General features: G+C 34.7%; 2 protein-coding genes across 3 annotated transcripts; both read right to left on the reverse strand.

Moving 5' to 3' along the window:
- Nucleotides 1-1,094: 1,094 nt before the first annotated feature.
- Nucleotides 1,095-3,953, reverse strand: LOC137710871 (probable E3 ubiquitin-protein ligase RHB1A). The gene is made up of 5 exons (XM_068450024.1): nt 3,800-3,953; nt 3,002-3,128; nt 2,297-2,732; nt 1,983-2,092; nt 1,095-1,882 (listed from the first exon to the last, which is right to left on the reverse strand). The coding sequence occupies exons 2-5, from the start codon at nt 3,065-3,067 to the stop codon at nt 1,856-1,858; spliced, it is 639 nt and encodes a 212-aa protein (XP_068306125.1). The 5' UTR covers nt 3,068-3,128; nt 3,800-3,953; the 3' UTR covers nt 1,095-1,855.
- Nucleotides 3,954-4,839: 886 nt separating this feature from the next.
- Nucleotides 4,840-9,102, reverse strand: LOC137710933 (uncharacterized). 2 transcript variants are annotated; one of them, XM_068450099.1, is made up of 8 exons: nt 8,881-9,102; nt 7,949-8,123; nt 7,402-7,832; nt 6,216-6,354; nt 5,829-5,962; nt 5,368-5,430; nt 5,203-5,274; nt 4,840-5,100 (listed from the first exon to the last, which is right to left on the reverse strand). In XM_068450099.1, exons 3-8 carry the CDS (start codon nt 7,591-7,593, stop codon nt 5,023-5,025), a joined length of 678 nt encoding a protein of 225 aa, XP_068306200.1. In that variant the 5' UTR covers nt 7,594-7,832; nt 7,949-8,123; nt 8,881-9,102; the 3' UTR covers nt 4,840-5,022. The 2 variants fall into 2 exon arrangements, with proteins under 2 accessions (XP_068306200.1, XP_068306201.1); XM_068450100.1 differs by having other exon boundaries at nt 7,949-8,136.
- Between the last annotated feature and the right edge of the window lie 5,882 nt (nt 9,103-14,984).

A 14,984-nucleotide genomic window follows, 5' to 3' on the forward strand; every position in this document is an offset into this window, starting at 1 on the left:
ACTCATTTTAAGGGTATGTTACTAGTTTCATGTAAAATTTCGGTTTTAATTATCATTAACTTAAAACGGTGGCTATAATTCAATATAGGGTTCAAAATTTGGTTAATTTTGCAAACGTCCCACTCAAACCACGCAAGGTGCTAACCTATATTTACTTGAAACACGAAAAGCACCTAGTGAAATGCTTTTAGGTTAGAATAATGAAGTTGTTATTGGAGCTTCAAAGTAGTCATTTTGCAATTGTTATTAACACTGTTCTAAAAATCCCTGCCTAGCACCAGCGCTAGACGGTTGGCCACCACTCCGATTAATGCCTAGACATTTGAAAATTAAGAAATGACGCCTAAACCTGATGAGGCACCCACGTAGACACCCGCCTAGCCCACCCAGACCCGCCTAGGCACTCGCTTAGGTTGCGACTCACTTAAACAGAAAATAGATAACTTTCATTTTGTAATTTATTTTTTTTCAATAAATTATAACCAACTTGCAGAATAGTTAAAATGCACACACATTATATGCTTGTTCCCCATGTTTTCATTATGTTCCAATACTTCATAATATATATATCATTCTATTTTGTGATTTATGATGAAAAAATATATTTTTTAAGTATAAACAAACACTTATTTATACGAAATATAATAGATTTACTTAAATCCGTCTAGTCCACTTAGGAGCCCTCATAGACCCCACCTACCCGTCCAAGCACTAGGTCCCAACCCGCCGTCCGAGTAGCGCCTATCGTCTTTTAGAATCTTCATTCTTAATCAAGAAAAATAAGGGTACGAGTGCAAATTGACTAGTTGAAAGAACTAAGCAACAATTCCCTGGAAGTACCCAAAAAAAGAAAAAAAATCACAGAAACAATCAGTTGGAGGTGAATGCGTTGCGTGTGTTTAGCATGGCACAAAAAATCACAGTAGTGCCTTTTTCAGAAGCAGCCTGGGAAAGTACCTAGCAAATGTATAAGCATCAATGTTGTCTTTAAGTTCAAATATCGCAAAAAAAATATAGAAAACTTCAGCTAAGCACCTCTTTATGCTTAAATATTAACGGAGTCAGTATGCCTTTTATAAGGGGAGAAGCCATGGTGACCAAAAAAAAGCAACTTATATGTATATATGTATAGTATTAATAAAAGACAGAACGTTGAACATGTATAACACGAATCTACATGCCGATCAACTCAATCAAAACCTATCACCAACTCGTCGTTATATACATAAATAATCTGAAAAACCAATATGAACCTTCCATCACCTTCCATCCTCCATTACACTAAACGACTCCACCACCAGCAAACGGACCAGTAATTTGATGCCATTTATACGACAAGGGAGAGAACAAAAAACAGCAGCACACATATGGCCAGGCTCACCACAAGAAAACAAGGAAGAAACTATACTCTGAAAAAACAGAGAACAATGCGTTCACCCTTCTTGTTTGGAAACTAACCTGCCATTGTGGACAACGACTCTGACTACTATCCCCGTCTTCAGTAACTATTTTAACCCATGTCATTCATTCTATCATTCATAATACTTTGCTCTAAGATCTAAGATGTATGCACTACAAATAGAAAATCGAGTTCAATACTAATTTCATGCCAGTGTCAACTCTAACCCCTCTTCCTTTTCATTATCATTGAGTTGAAAGGAATCAAATGCACGAGGGCACTGCATTTGAACGAGCATAGCTCCACAAACAAAACCAAAAACCAACCATATCTGTGACTGGCACCTAACCGTGAGCACAGAATAGGAGGAAATAAAAACCTTCGTGCATTTGTAACCTCGGCATCTCAAACCATACTTCAAAATGGAGAGAACTGGACTTCAATTGCTGGATGATACTAGATTGGAGGCTCAAATATCATTTCCTGCATCATAAGTGAAGAAGAGGCCTCTCAGTATTGTGGGTGACAATGGATATCTCTTCTCTTAAATCGCAACATAAGGAAAATATTAAACAAGGCAAACCTGATCACACACAGGACATGTGTCACTTCGTTCCATCCATTCAAGAATGCAAGCAAGGTGAAAATGATGATCGCATTTTGTGGTAATTTTTGGATTTTGTGGATCATACTCTGCAGAGAAGAAAGGAAATGATCTAGTAACTGAATGTGTCACATATTTAGAGGCAAGCGGAAAAACAAAGAGTGCAGTTTGAATGGACAACTTCAAGCAACAATGTCGTTGATCATAAGAAATTAAATGAAGGAACTTCCTCTTTAAAAGAAAGATAACGGTTTAATTATACAATTCTAGAATGGTTGAACCAAGGACTTTACCTTCCAAACAGGTGGGACAAAGATCCTCTTCCTCCATTGTTAAAGTAATAGATTCCACTGATTTCGCAAGTTCAACTTCTGACTTCTTCAACGGATCAAGTTCTGAATCAGTTTGGGCTTTGCAGTCCGCACCCTTCAGGTCTTCACACTTGGGTGAAACTTCTCGGGTATTTCCACCAACTGCTTCTTGAACAGAATCAGAATTTGTTGCTGTCTGCAATGCTGATTCACTCTTGCTGCCACAAATCTCTTGCACCGATGGTGGAGTATGAGGATCCTCTATAGCCACATCATATGGAATAGGGGCAGGAGGTGGTCTATAAGTGTCAGGTATTGATGTATCCAAATTTGTATCAACTAGGAGTCCAGTAGAGACTGCAGAGGCACCTCCTTGGCGAGACGATAAAGGAACATGCTCATCCGATGTCCTTGGAAACTGCATTGTAATTCAAATTCACAAAAATATGAATAACAAGAAACAAGATAAATCACAAAATCAACTTCACTGCCAACACACTGATTTAAAAGACTGAATTCATTAATCAAGTCAATTATCAAAGGCCAAATCCACTTAAAACATTCACAAGAAACAAATAACCCCACAAAATGTTTTTAACAAAAGCGACGCAATTCAACGCTAAGAAATAGAAAAATAAAAAACAGTATTTAGAATTTAGAGCGAGTGAGGGAAAGCATTCTACTTACGTAATAGTATGTTGGTGCAGCATTTAGCTCCGTTCCTTTGGAAGAACAGCAGCAGCAGCCTCCCATTGTCTTCTTTTACTTATTATCTCTGCTGTGGAGAACTCGAGGCACTTGGTGCCACATATCCCTTAAACATAAAAAACGAAAAGGACGTTGTTAGATGACTGCAATAAGATGAACAATTTGCCCAAAATAAACAAAAAACCTACAATTGATGATTTCAAACCCCATGACCAATAACTACGATTCAAGTCTTGACACCCGCGGATTAAACCAACTGTTCAAACACAATAGACCCTAAACACGTTCCTAGTGATATTAGTACAAAACCCCCACCATGGTAATTACTGCAAAACCCAACAAACCCATCATATTAGCAGCAAAACCCAATTCATGGAGCTTAAAAAATAATTAAAAATTAGTGAAAATCCAATCTTCTCCGGAACCAACACCCAATTCTATACACTTCGAGCAATTATCACGAGTAAAACAGCATCAAATTATCATGGAAGCAACTGAAGCAATCAAATTATACACAGACAACAAACAGCATCAAATTATTAGGGAAGCCATAAACTAAAAGCCTAAGCAGTCAATACCAATACACTTTTAAAAAGGAAAAAAATACATGATCAGCCGAAAAATCTCAAAACCAATGAATTAAAAGCAGAAACAAAAAATCGAACAGGATTTTACAGAAAAACTCTTGAAAAATCGATAAAAAAAAAAAAAACAAAGAGGAAGAAGAAGTAAAAAATATCAATCCGAATTTAGCAAGGGTTTGAGAATTTTGAGTACCTTTTTGTGGATTGAAGACGCTTCGATCGGAATCGAAATTGGAATTGGGGATTTTAGAGGAAGGGAGGGAGTGAGTGGAGAGAGAGAGAGAGGGTGGACTTGTTGGAGAGCGTTTTGGAGGGGAGAGAGAGAGAGAAAGTGGCTTTTCTTTTCAGGGGGAATAAAACAAAAATACTAAATTAATTAATTATGCTGAAAATTATGAAATATAATAAATAAATACATTTTGTTGCAATTTTGGTACGGGTTTGTTGATTGTTGTTATACCAATATTCACAGGTGGCAGTGGCATTTGGGAAAACCAGTTTTTGGGCTTTTTTGTTCAAAGCCCACTAGTAGGTTATAAATTTGGATCCTTTTTAGTTAATTTTGAGCCTAAATCCCTTACCATTTCAAATCCAATTCGGTCTCTTTTGTAACTCGACTCAAGATCTAACCTCGCGATCTTTTTCTCGATGCAACGCTATTGAGCAGTGGGAAGTTTGGTTAAGTCACATTACATCATTAATAATCAAACTCACCATGTAAAAGCCGAACCCAAGACTAAAAATATTACTAAAACGATACGGCAAAGATTTCTACGTGAGTCACTAGCACGTATATACTACTCATACGTATGCTTTTTTGAAATACATGATCAATGCTGCACCTAAAACCATAATTATCTATACAATTTAGGTTTGATTAGTCCTACTTCCACCAATGCTTTTCCGTAGTTCAAAACTGTAAACAAGAAATAAAGGCACTAGGTCTCAGCAATCTACACCAGTAAATAAAGAACCTGAAAAAACATGATTGGAGAAGAACTCCCTCTGGTGATGCAAAACCCCTCTCTCTCTCTCTCTCTCTCTCTCTCTCTCTCTCTCTTCTCACGTAAGACCATGTCCTATCACGTGATGAGAGAGAGAGAGAGAGCTGGGGTTAGCAGCCAGAATGGATAAGTTATTCGCCCTCGGCATTCTGCACGTTAGATTTTGTACAAAACCATATGCTTCTAAAACCAAGCACATCATATGATACTCAAATGGCAGATATAATGATGAGATTAATACCTAATACTGATATAGAACAACTTAGGTATGAGCCCTGTATTACAAAGTTAGGATTCAAGGGATCGATGTCACCGTACTAAATCTGATTAAATCTGACCTAACGGTTAGGTTAGTAGATACATATGTATATTATTATACAACCATATTTCCTTTTTTTGACGTTCACATTTCTCATTCTGCTTGTTTCCACTTCCGACACCCGGCAGCATCGACAAATTCAGTGACCACCGATACCTCATCCAATGGCATCTGCAACCAAGAACAATAAATAAGACGCAGAGGATTCTATTTGTGCATTCAAAGCATATATGTAATTTTCTGTGTGCAGAAACATGAGGGAGAGAGAGAGACCTGCTGTGATGTAAAATGTCGTTGTGCAGCATTGATCAATTGTTCCCTTGTTGGATTAGAATTGCCGCTTAACTACAATTTCAAATTGCAAGAGCAGGATTTAGTCGAATGATTTCACAACCAGGCAGAACAAACAAACGAAGAGCAGGAATCAGCGCTACCCACAAGATTGAAGTGTCTGCAATACCTCCTCAATGAGCTTGTTCCTAGTTTTCCCAAGTTTACTCTCTGATCATCCACACAGAAGATTAGGCAACACAATAATGGGTGTACATAGAAATTCGGAAATTCATACCGCATTAAGTGTAGAAGGATAACTATATATCAGAGCATGACCATTCAACTTAGCCAGAAAATGTGTCATCTACTAGAACCATTGGAGTGACCGATGCAAGCATATTGAAGCAAAGTCTTTGTTATTACTTGAGTAGGAAATCATAAGCAAAAGCGTTCTATCCAAAGGCGCTAAAGCAGTACACTCCCAATTCATAATTTTTTATTCCTAACAAAATTTACAGCATTGTTTTTAAATAAGTGAAAACATATTGAGGAGACTCATTCAGTAGACAGGATAAATTTTCAATGACAAACATGAACACCCAGATCTCACTTTCCAAGTTACTTACCGATTGGGGTGCTTGGATGTATTGAACTTCTCTATAACTTCCGCGATTTACTGACTTCGTTGCTGAGGGTGGAACATATGGCCTTGAAAATCGAACTCTTGGTTTACTATGCTTATGGAACTCAAAGCATCTAGCTGCCAAAAGATATACAATGATGAAAATTAGATAGAAGCTCCAAACAAATGCCAAACAAAAATATCGTAAAAAGAGCAACCCAATACACAAGGATCCCATCGTCAAGATCTGAAAAGGGACAGATGTACAGTCGTATCCCTCATCCCCTAGAGGCTGTTTTCCCATTTTGAGTCCACTACCTCCAGGTTGCAATGTAAAAACCTGAGAAATGACTAAATTGACTCTTCATCAGGTGTGGTTTATGCAACTTACAGAAATCATTCTCCTTATCACCATGGTCAGAGCTGCCGCTAGAGTAATCAAGATCGCTATCTTCCTCATTCCCTGTAGGATGTTCCAGCACACTCAATGCATTCCTTTGTAGCTTAACTTCAACTCCATTTTTCAGAACCTTGTATCGCCAAAATTTAACGGTTTAAAAAATAAATCCCCACAATGCAGAACAGGATACTGAAGTGAAGTTATAAGATAAACCATCCACAAGTAGTAATAACAATGAAAATCCATACTTGAGACTCAAGAATTGAAAGAATTAGTATAATAACAAGCCCTAGATGGCAATGATAACAAGCATTATATAAATTTACTTAATTCAAAAAGCTTAGGTTATGATCTAAACAAAATCGCAACCGATAAACTGAACCCAGAACAGAATTTCTGATACAAAATATCCAAAATTACATTTGACATGATTGCTTATATGATGCAAGAAGATAAAAAAAGAATGAGAGAAAAATCCAGAATCCCGCCAATGACAACGCACTCGGAAAAGAACTACAAATTCCAGTTGTCCCCTCCAAGAAACTTAAAACCCTATGATATTCGTAAAATTGGTAGGAAAACGTACAAAGTGAGGATAGGGTGCTTATTGGGCCTCAATAAAAACCTTGCCAGGGATTTCAACCCAAAAGAAGGGGAAAAGAGTGTCCTGCACATACAACTAAGGAACTATCCTCATAAGATACAATGAAACCCTTATATTTGTCTGAAATGCAAAACCCCCAATTGTTCTCACAGCAGGAAACAACGAAGCACATGAAATGATATGCCTCGCTGTCAACTAATGCCTAATTTTGTGGGTCATCCCATAATTTTAGAAAGATATGCCCTTTCCAAAGAATACAACATAAATACAAATTTTTTTAATACAAGCGATGTTGGGGAGAGGTAATGAAACTCGGAACCTTGCTCTTAACGAACCGAGCTACAAGTTAGTTTCACAAACACAACTTTTATAGAATAGAGGAAAATGACTAAACGCCCAGCTTTTCCTTTCCCAACAAAAACAACCAAAATTATCAACAAATCCACTTGGGAGCAAAATTTGGCAAAACAGTTAAAAAATAAAAGCAATTATGTAAACAAGTCCACAAAAACCAAATTAAGAAATAATTAAATGAAAACAAAATAATTTAGAAAAAGTGAAAAGGAAGAATACCAGCCAGTGCCAACCCCCAAGCCCAACAGCTTTCTTGACCACGCCTTGAAGACCCACCAAAACAGACTTTGTTCTGTTGTTTCCAGTGACAATAACCTTGGTGTGCCTGGGAAGAACTGAAAGTTCCTCATCTCCGCTTTCGTCCCGAAAAGGCGATAGCATCCGAGAACCACAGAGCTCTGGCTCCAGCATTCTTCCCAGTTTTGATCACAAACTAGAGCTTCTACTAAACCCAATCAAACAACCAAAACCAAACCGCTCCACAGTCCAATACCCAACTTCTGAATTCAACAATTTGAGATACAAAAACCCATTTTTTAGATCCTAAAGGCCTTTTTCTCAAATGGGTTTTGCTTACATTACTACTAAAATTTCCCAGACAGATTCATGAACCAAATTAGCCAAGAAAATCCAACCTCCAATTCTGATCCCTGTGGCAGAAAGACAAATGAAGGCCTTATGTTATAAATAAACCCAGAGACATGCAGTGATTGGAATTAATTCTAGAGGGAGGGGGAGAGAGAGAGAGAGAGAGAGAGAGAGGCACCTTTCTTCTTTATGAATGTGTGTAATTCTTGAGCTCTGACACGAAATCTTGAGGGAAATCTTCAATGCAAAACAGACAGAATTTCAATCACTGCTTCACGGGCAACGATTGATCACATTAAATGAAGCACTATTTGCTTCAGATCAAAGATTTATGCTTTTCATCAAGCTTCACTCTGCATGCAAAACCTGAATCAATATATACACACACTAATATATATACACACATATATTGGATTAGTTTTCTCACACTTTCTGCATTGAATAAAATTTTGGAGCGGATTTTTATTTACGAAAATTCATCAGAAACAGCTGAATTTTTTTCTGAAAGATAATAATGATAAGAAAAATCTATTTACTTCTATGGTGAAAATACGTCAGCACTCAACCAAGGCAAATCCCAAAACATTTGTTTGGCAGCTGCGAAAGTGTCAGAAATAAAAAGTTTTAAATTTTTTTTGGCCTATTTAAAAACTGAATAAAAATTTTATTTAAACAACCCCCACTTAACTGAGCTAATCAGACAAAGGGTACAGAAAACCATCATGATTAAATAAAGCACACAAGAAAAACAGGCACAAAATTTTTGATTTGACTGTTCGTGCCCCCACTTTCTGGAACTTTTTCATTTTTTTTTTCAAAAATAAGCTCAAACATGCATCAAAATTTGTTAACAACAATGGATTATTACAACTTAATGACAATACAACCAGTGAAAATTACAAAAAACAATCAAATAATTAATCCCAATAAACCCCAAAAGAATAAAATAATACTAACAGTGAGGGAGCTGCTAAAATAGCAACTTTTGGAGCTAAATTCAGCAAAGATATGAGCTTGAACAAGTAAAAAATTGCAAATGGCTGAGACACGAAATGTGTCGAAAACCCAACTGGAAACAATAAAAAAAAAGCACAGAAAAAAGAGCATTACCTGTTTGGTTGTCGAGAAAATAACAGGAAGCTCTGAGAAAAACCCAGATGACAAAAAGGTACCCAAGACAGGATTTTGAATAATATGGAGTGATCCTGAAGATTGTGGAGAAATGGATGATTTGAAGATTGTGAAAATGCAGAGGCGTTTTCTGAGAGTGAGTGAAAAGGATTGGAATTTGCTGATGGAGAGAGAAAGTAGAGAAAGGGGGGGGAGGAAGGAGCACACTAAATGCTTACCAACTGTCAATGGAACGACCTGCCATTTGCCGTACCGCCATGCCTTTGTAACCGGTGGAACCGGGTATAGCCGGTTGAAATTATAGGCTCCGGCTCGGCTAGGTTTTGTCGTGTAGTGGGAGATTTAAGGACTACAGCGTGGCCCAAACATCGTGTCGGTTGGCAAAAAGTGAAAGGTTCTGAAAAAATTAGAAAAAAACTGAAACTGAAGTCTGAACTGAAATAATTCGGTTTCCTTTTATAAATTGAAAAAATCGAACCAAATATTAATTTCGGTTTGGTTTTCAATTTTGACTACAACCGAATCGAATCCACTCACAAATATTAAGGAAAATTAATAAAAAAGAGCTTGAAAATTTTGAATTTTAACAATAAGGAGTAAAATAAATAGTATTGGAATTGACTTTTTAATGTAAAAATATGATTTTTCGTTACAGTAAACAGTATTGGAAACTTTTCGTTAAAGTTCCTTAAATATTATAAGATCCTTGTAAATTTCAGGAAATTGGAAGTGAGAGATTCAACCCAAAAAATTGTTAGTCACTTTTATAACTCCAAAGAAATAGAAATTTATGTTGGTCAAAAGTAGGCCTGGCAATTTCTGACACGACCCGATAACCCGACACGACACGATACGAAATTAACAGGTGTTTGGGTCGACACGATAACGAATCGGGTCTTATCGGGTAACCCGATAAGCACCTGTTAAGATAACGGGTTGGGTCGGGTATACACGTGGGTAAACACGATACACGATAAGCAGAATATTATTTTTATAATTTTATAACCCTAAAAAAATACTGTAATAATTATATACATTAATTTTACAATTTTATACCCCTAAAAATTATAATATATATATATATTAAATTAACTATAAAATTTATAATAATTATAATTATTATATATACTATAATAATTATACCCCCAAAATATTAAGTCTATCTATACTAATTATATATATATATATTAAATTTTATAAAAACTATAATGCATATTAATTAATAATTTAATATGCATGAATCATGATCATGCATTTGTCAACTTGCCGCCCTTTTTGAAAAAAAAATGGAGGGAAAATGAAAATGTTAAGAAAAATTGAAAATAAAACAAAAAAGTGAGGGAATTAGGGAAAGATGTTGGAGGGAAAAGTGAAAATGATAAGAAAAAGTTGAAAAGGAAACAAAAAAAAGAGGGAAAAATGAAAATTAATAGAAGTGGTGAGAATTTTTTTTTTTTTTTTAAGTTATTAACTTTTTATCACACACATGACTGTCATGACATATCTCACTATTTTTATAATGACACACATGACACGTGATGTATGTACTATTCCGTGTACCAGTCAATTATAATTTATACGTACAAAATAAATAGATTTAAATCTACTTAATAAATATATATATACACACACACACACACACGGAACTTGATTGATGGCATACGAATTCTCCAAAACTAATTTCAACGATCCCAACCGTCAAACTTGTTTGTATATGCTTTGAGATCACATCAACAAAAAATCATAAAAAATAAACATTCAGAGATCAAGTAACGGGACAAAGCTTTTCAACGGTTATAAACGAAAAATCACGATTTAACGGTTATTTTAACTCTGATTTTGATGATTTTTTATAACTACACTCCTTGACCCTATATGAATACAATGAATGAATTCAATCTTCAATTCAAAATATTTACACAAGTGGATACCACAAAATCTTTTGTTATACTTAATGAAAGTATAAATAAACTCTAAGTGTTAGTCAATCTATCGTTTTACGAATTCTCCAAAACTAATTTCAACGATCCAAACCGTCAAAATTGTTTGTATATGCTTGGAGATCACATCAGCAAAAAATCACAAAAAAAAAACATTTAGAGATCAAGTAACGGGACAAAGCTTTTCAACGGTTATAAACGAAAAATCACGATTTAACGGTTATTTTAACTCCGATTTTGATGATTTTTTATAACTACACTCCTTGACCCTATATGAATACAATGAATGAATTCGATCTTCAATTTAAAATATTTACACAAGTGGATACCACAAAATCTTATGTTATACTTAATAAAAGTATAAATAAACTCTAAGTGTTAGTCAATCTATCGTTTTACGAATTCTCCAAAACTAATTTCAACGATCCAAACCGTCAAAATTGTTTGTATATGCTTGGAGATCACATCAGCAAAAAATCACAAAAAAAAAAACATTCAAAGATCAAGTAACGGGACAAAGCTTTTCAACGGTTATAAACGAAAAATCACGATTTAACGGTTATTTTAACTCCGATTTTGATGATTTTTTATAACTACACTCCTTGACCCTATATGAATACAATGAATGAATTCGATCTTCAATTTAAAATATTTACACAAGTGGATACCACAAAATCTTTTGTTATACTTAATGAAAGTATAAATAAACTCTAAGTGTTAGTCAATCTATCGTTTTACGAATTCTCCAAAACTAATTTCAACGATCCAAACCGTCAAAATTGTTTGTATATGCTTGGAGATCACATCAGCAAAAAATCACAAAAAAAAAACATTCAGAGATCAAGTAACGGGACAAAGCTTTTCAACGGTTATAAACGAAAAATCACGATTTAACGGTTATTTTAACTCCGATTTTGATGATTTTTTATAACTACACTCCTTGACCCTATATGAATATAATGAATGAATTCGATCTTCAATTTAAAATATTTACACAAGTGGATACCACAAAATCTTATGTTATACTTAATAAAAGTATAAATAAACTCTAAGTGTTAGTCAATCTATCGTTTTACGAATTCTCCAAAACTAATTTCAACGATCCAAACCGTCAAAATTGTTTGTATATGCTTGGAGATCACATCAGCAAAAAATCACAAAAAAAAAACATTCAAAGATCAAGTAACGGGACAAAGCTTTTCAACGGTTATAAACGAAAAATCACGATTTAACGGTTATTTTAACTCCGATTTTGATGATTTTTTATAACTACACTCCTTGACCCTATATGAATACAATGAATGAATTCGATCTTCAATTTAAAATATTTACACAAGTGGATACCACAAAATCTTATGTTATACTTAATGAAAGTATAAATAAACTCTAAGTGTTAGTCAATCTATCGTTTTACGAATTCTCCAAAACTAATTTCAACGATCCAAACCGTCAAAATTATTTGTATATACTTGGAGATCACATCACCAAAAAATCACAAAAAAAAAAACATTCAAAGATCAAGTAATGGGACAAAACTTTTCAACGGTTATAAACGAAAAATCACGATTTAACGGTTATTTTAACTCCGATTTTGATGATTTTTTATAACTACACTCCTTGACCCTATATGAATACAATGAATGAATTCGATCTTCAATTTAAAATATTTACACAAGTGGATACCACAAAATCTTTTGTTATACTTAATGAAAGTATAAATAAACTCTAAATGTTAGTCAATCTATCGTTTTACGAATTCTCCAAAACTAATTTCAACGATCCAAACCGTCAAAATTGTTTGTATATGCTTGGAGATCACATCAACAAAAAATCACAAAAAAAAAACATTCAGAGATCAAGTAACGGGACAAAGCTTTTCAACGGTTATAAACGAAAAATCACGATTTAACGGTTATTTTAACTCCGATTTTGATGATTTTTTATAACTACACTCCTTGACCCTATATGAATATAATGAATGAATTCGATCTTCAATTTAAAATATTTACACAAGTGGATACCACAAAATCTTATGTTATACTTAATAAAAGTATAAATAAACTCTAAGTGTTAGTCAATCTATCGTTTTACGAATTCTCCAAAACTAATTTCAACGATCCAAACCGTCAAAATTGTTTGTATATGCTTGGAGATCACATCAGCAAAAAATCACAAAAAAAAAAAAACATTCAAAGATCAAGTAACGGGACAAAGCTTTTCAACGGTTATAAACGAAAAATCACGATTTAACGGTTATTTTAACTCCGATTTTGATGATTTTTTATAACTACACTCCTTGACCCTATATGAATACAATGAATGAATTCGATCTTCAATTTAAAATATTTACACAAGTGGATACCACAAAATCTTTTGTTATACTTAATGAAAGTATAAATAAACTCTAAGTGTTAGTCAATCTATCGTTTTACGAATTCTCCAAAATTAATTTCAACGATCCAAACCGTCAAAATTGTTTGTATATGCTTGGAGATCACATCAGCAAAAAATCACAAAAAAAAAACATTCAGAGATCAAGTAACGGGACAATGCTTTTCGACGGTTATAAACGAAAAATCAAGATTTAACGGTTATTTTAACTCTGATTTTGATGAATTTTAACAGCTACACTCCTTGACCCTATATGAATACAAAGAATGAATTTGATCTTCAATTTAAAATATTTACACTAGTGGAATTTATATACTTTATAAAAGTATGAATCAACTATAATATTAATAATTATATACATTTAATATTTGTAATAGATTAGTAGTGTATGTATTATTTTTTTTATTAGGCTTTCATTTTCGAGTGTAGATATAGTACTTGAACGAGAAATGTTTTAATGTTTTCAAGTAATATTTATGTCGCAATGTGTGGTATGTGCAAATTGTAAAAAAATATATTTTTTTCTTAACGGGTCATAACGGGTCGGGTCACTTTACCCGTTGGGTAAAGTGACACGACCTGTTAAGGACCCGTTAAGATAACGGGTATGACACGATACGACCCATTAAGATAACAGGTGTTACACGAAAACGACACGAACACGACAGACACGACCCGTTTGCCAGGCCTAGTCAAAAGTAAAAGGTTGTGAAATTCTACCCAAAGGGTTTCTATTTATTCAACAGTTGTCGTCTATGAAATTTAAATTAAAGCTCGGAATGTAGCCGAGGGTGGCAGTGTGAGCAGCTGAGAGAAGCCAACCTACTAAGCCCACAAACTAGGAAAGCCCCGAAAAAAATTTACCTTATATATTAATACTACATAAATATGCAGAAAACAACCCATGTATCAAAAACTAATAGCATGTTTTTTGGTAACATGTAGCTCCTCGTGTTTTATAAAAGGGTTTGTCCCCCAATCTTCAGGTCTTAAATTCAACAAACTAATTTTTCTTCTTGAAAAATTGAATGAAATGATCAATCTACAAATCTCAATTGCTAAAATGATTGATTTTGCATTAATGTTTATTCGATCTGTAGTCAATGTTTGAATTGTATTAGTTCAACTAGGGTTGCGAAAATGTGACGACCCGTCCCAAGTTATTACATATATTTTCTCCCCTAGTGTGTAAAGTGACGATATTACCCTCGTTGGCTAAGTGACGTGGATGTGTATATGCAGTTTTAAATTATTATTTCCGCTGTCATTATTAAATTGTACTTGACATCGCGAGCGCGTCGACGCCAGTTAGGGCCGAATCAAATTCGTAACGAAAAAGTTACGATTAATTGAATACGTAAACGGGTAAATCACGAACCAATTATATTAGCTCCTATTACCTTTAAACCAATCAAATTTTGGGCTTTTATCTTTCTTTGGGCTAATCGGAACTCTATCTCTCTCTCACAGCAGCCCAATTAGAAAATATTATTTTCTAACACAGACGCATACACGTACACTATCTTTCTCCTTCTCGACTCTTCTCCTTTCTTCTTCCTTCTGCATCCAAGACACCCCACACGCACAAACCACACCAAAACAACACGAATTGAACCTACAAAGACTACCATCACACTCCTCACAAACTTATGAACCTAGCCCTACCCTTAGGTTTCAGTTTTGGTGAATTTTGACCATCGACTCACGAGCTCCGACGCGATCCCGGAGTGGTTTCGAGGTTTTAAGGCTTGG

The sequence above is a fragment of the Pyrus communis genome, chromosome 12, assembly GCF_963583255.1.
Source record: "Pyrus communis chromosome 12, drPyrComm1.1, whole genome shotgun sequence".
Classification (NCBI taxonomy): Eukaryota; Viridiplantae; Streptophyta; class Magnoliopsida; order Rosales; family Rosaceae; genus Pyrus; species Pyrus communis.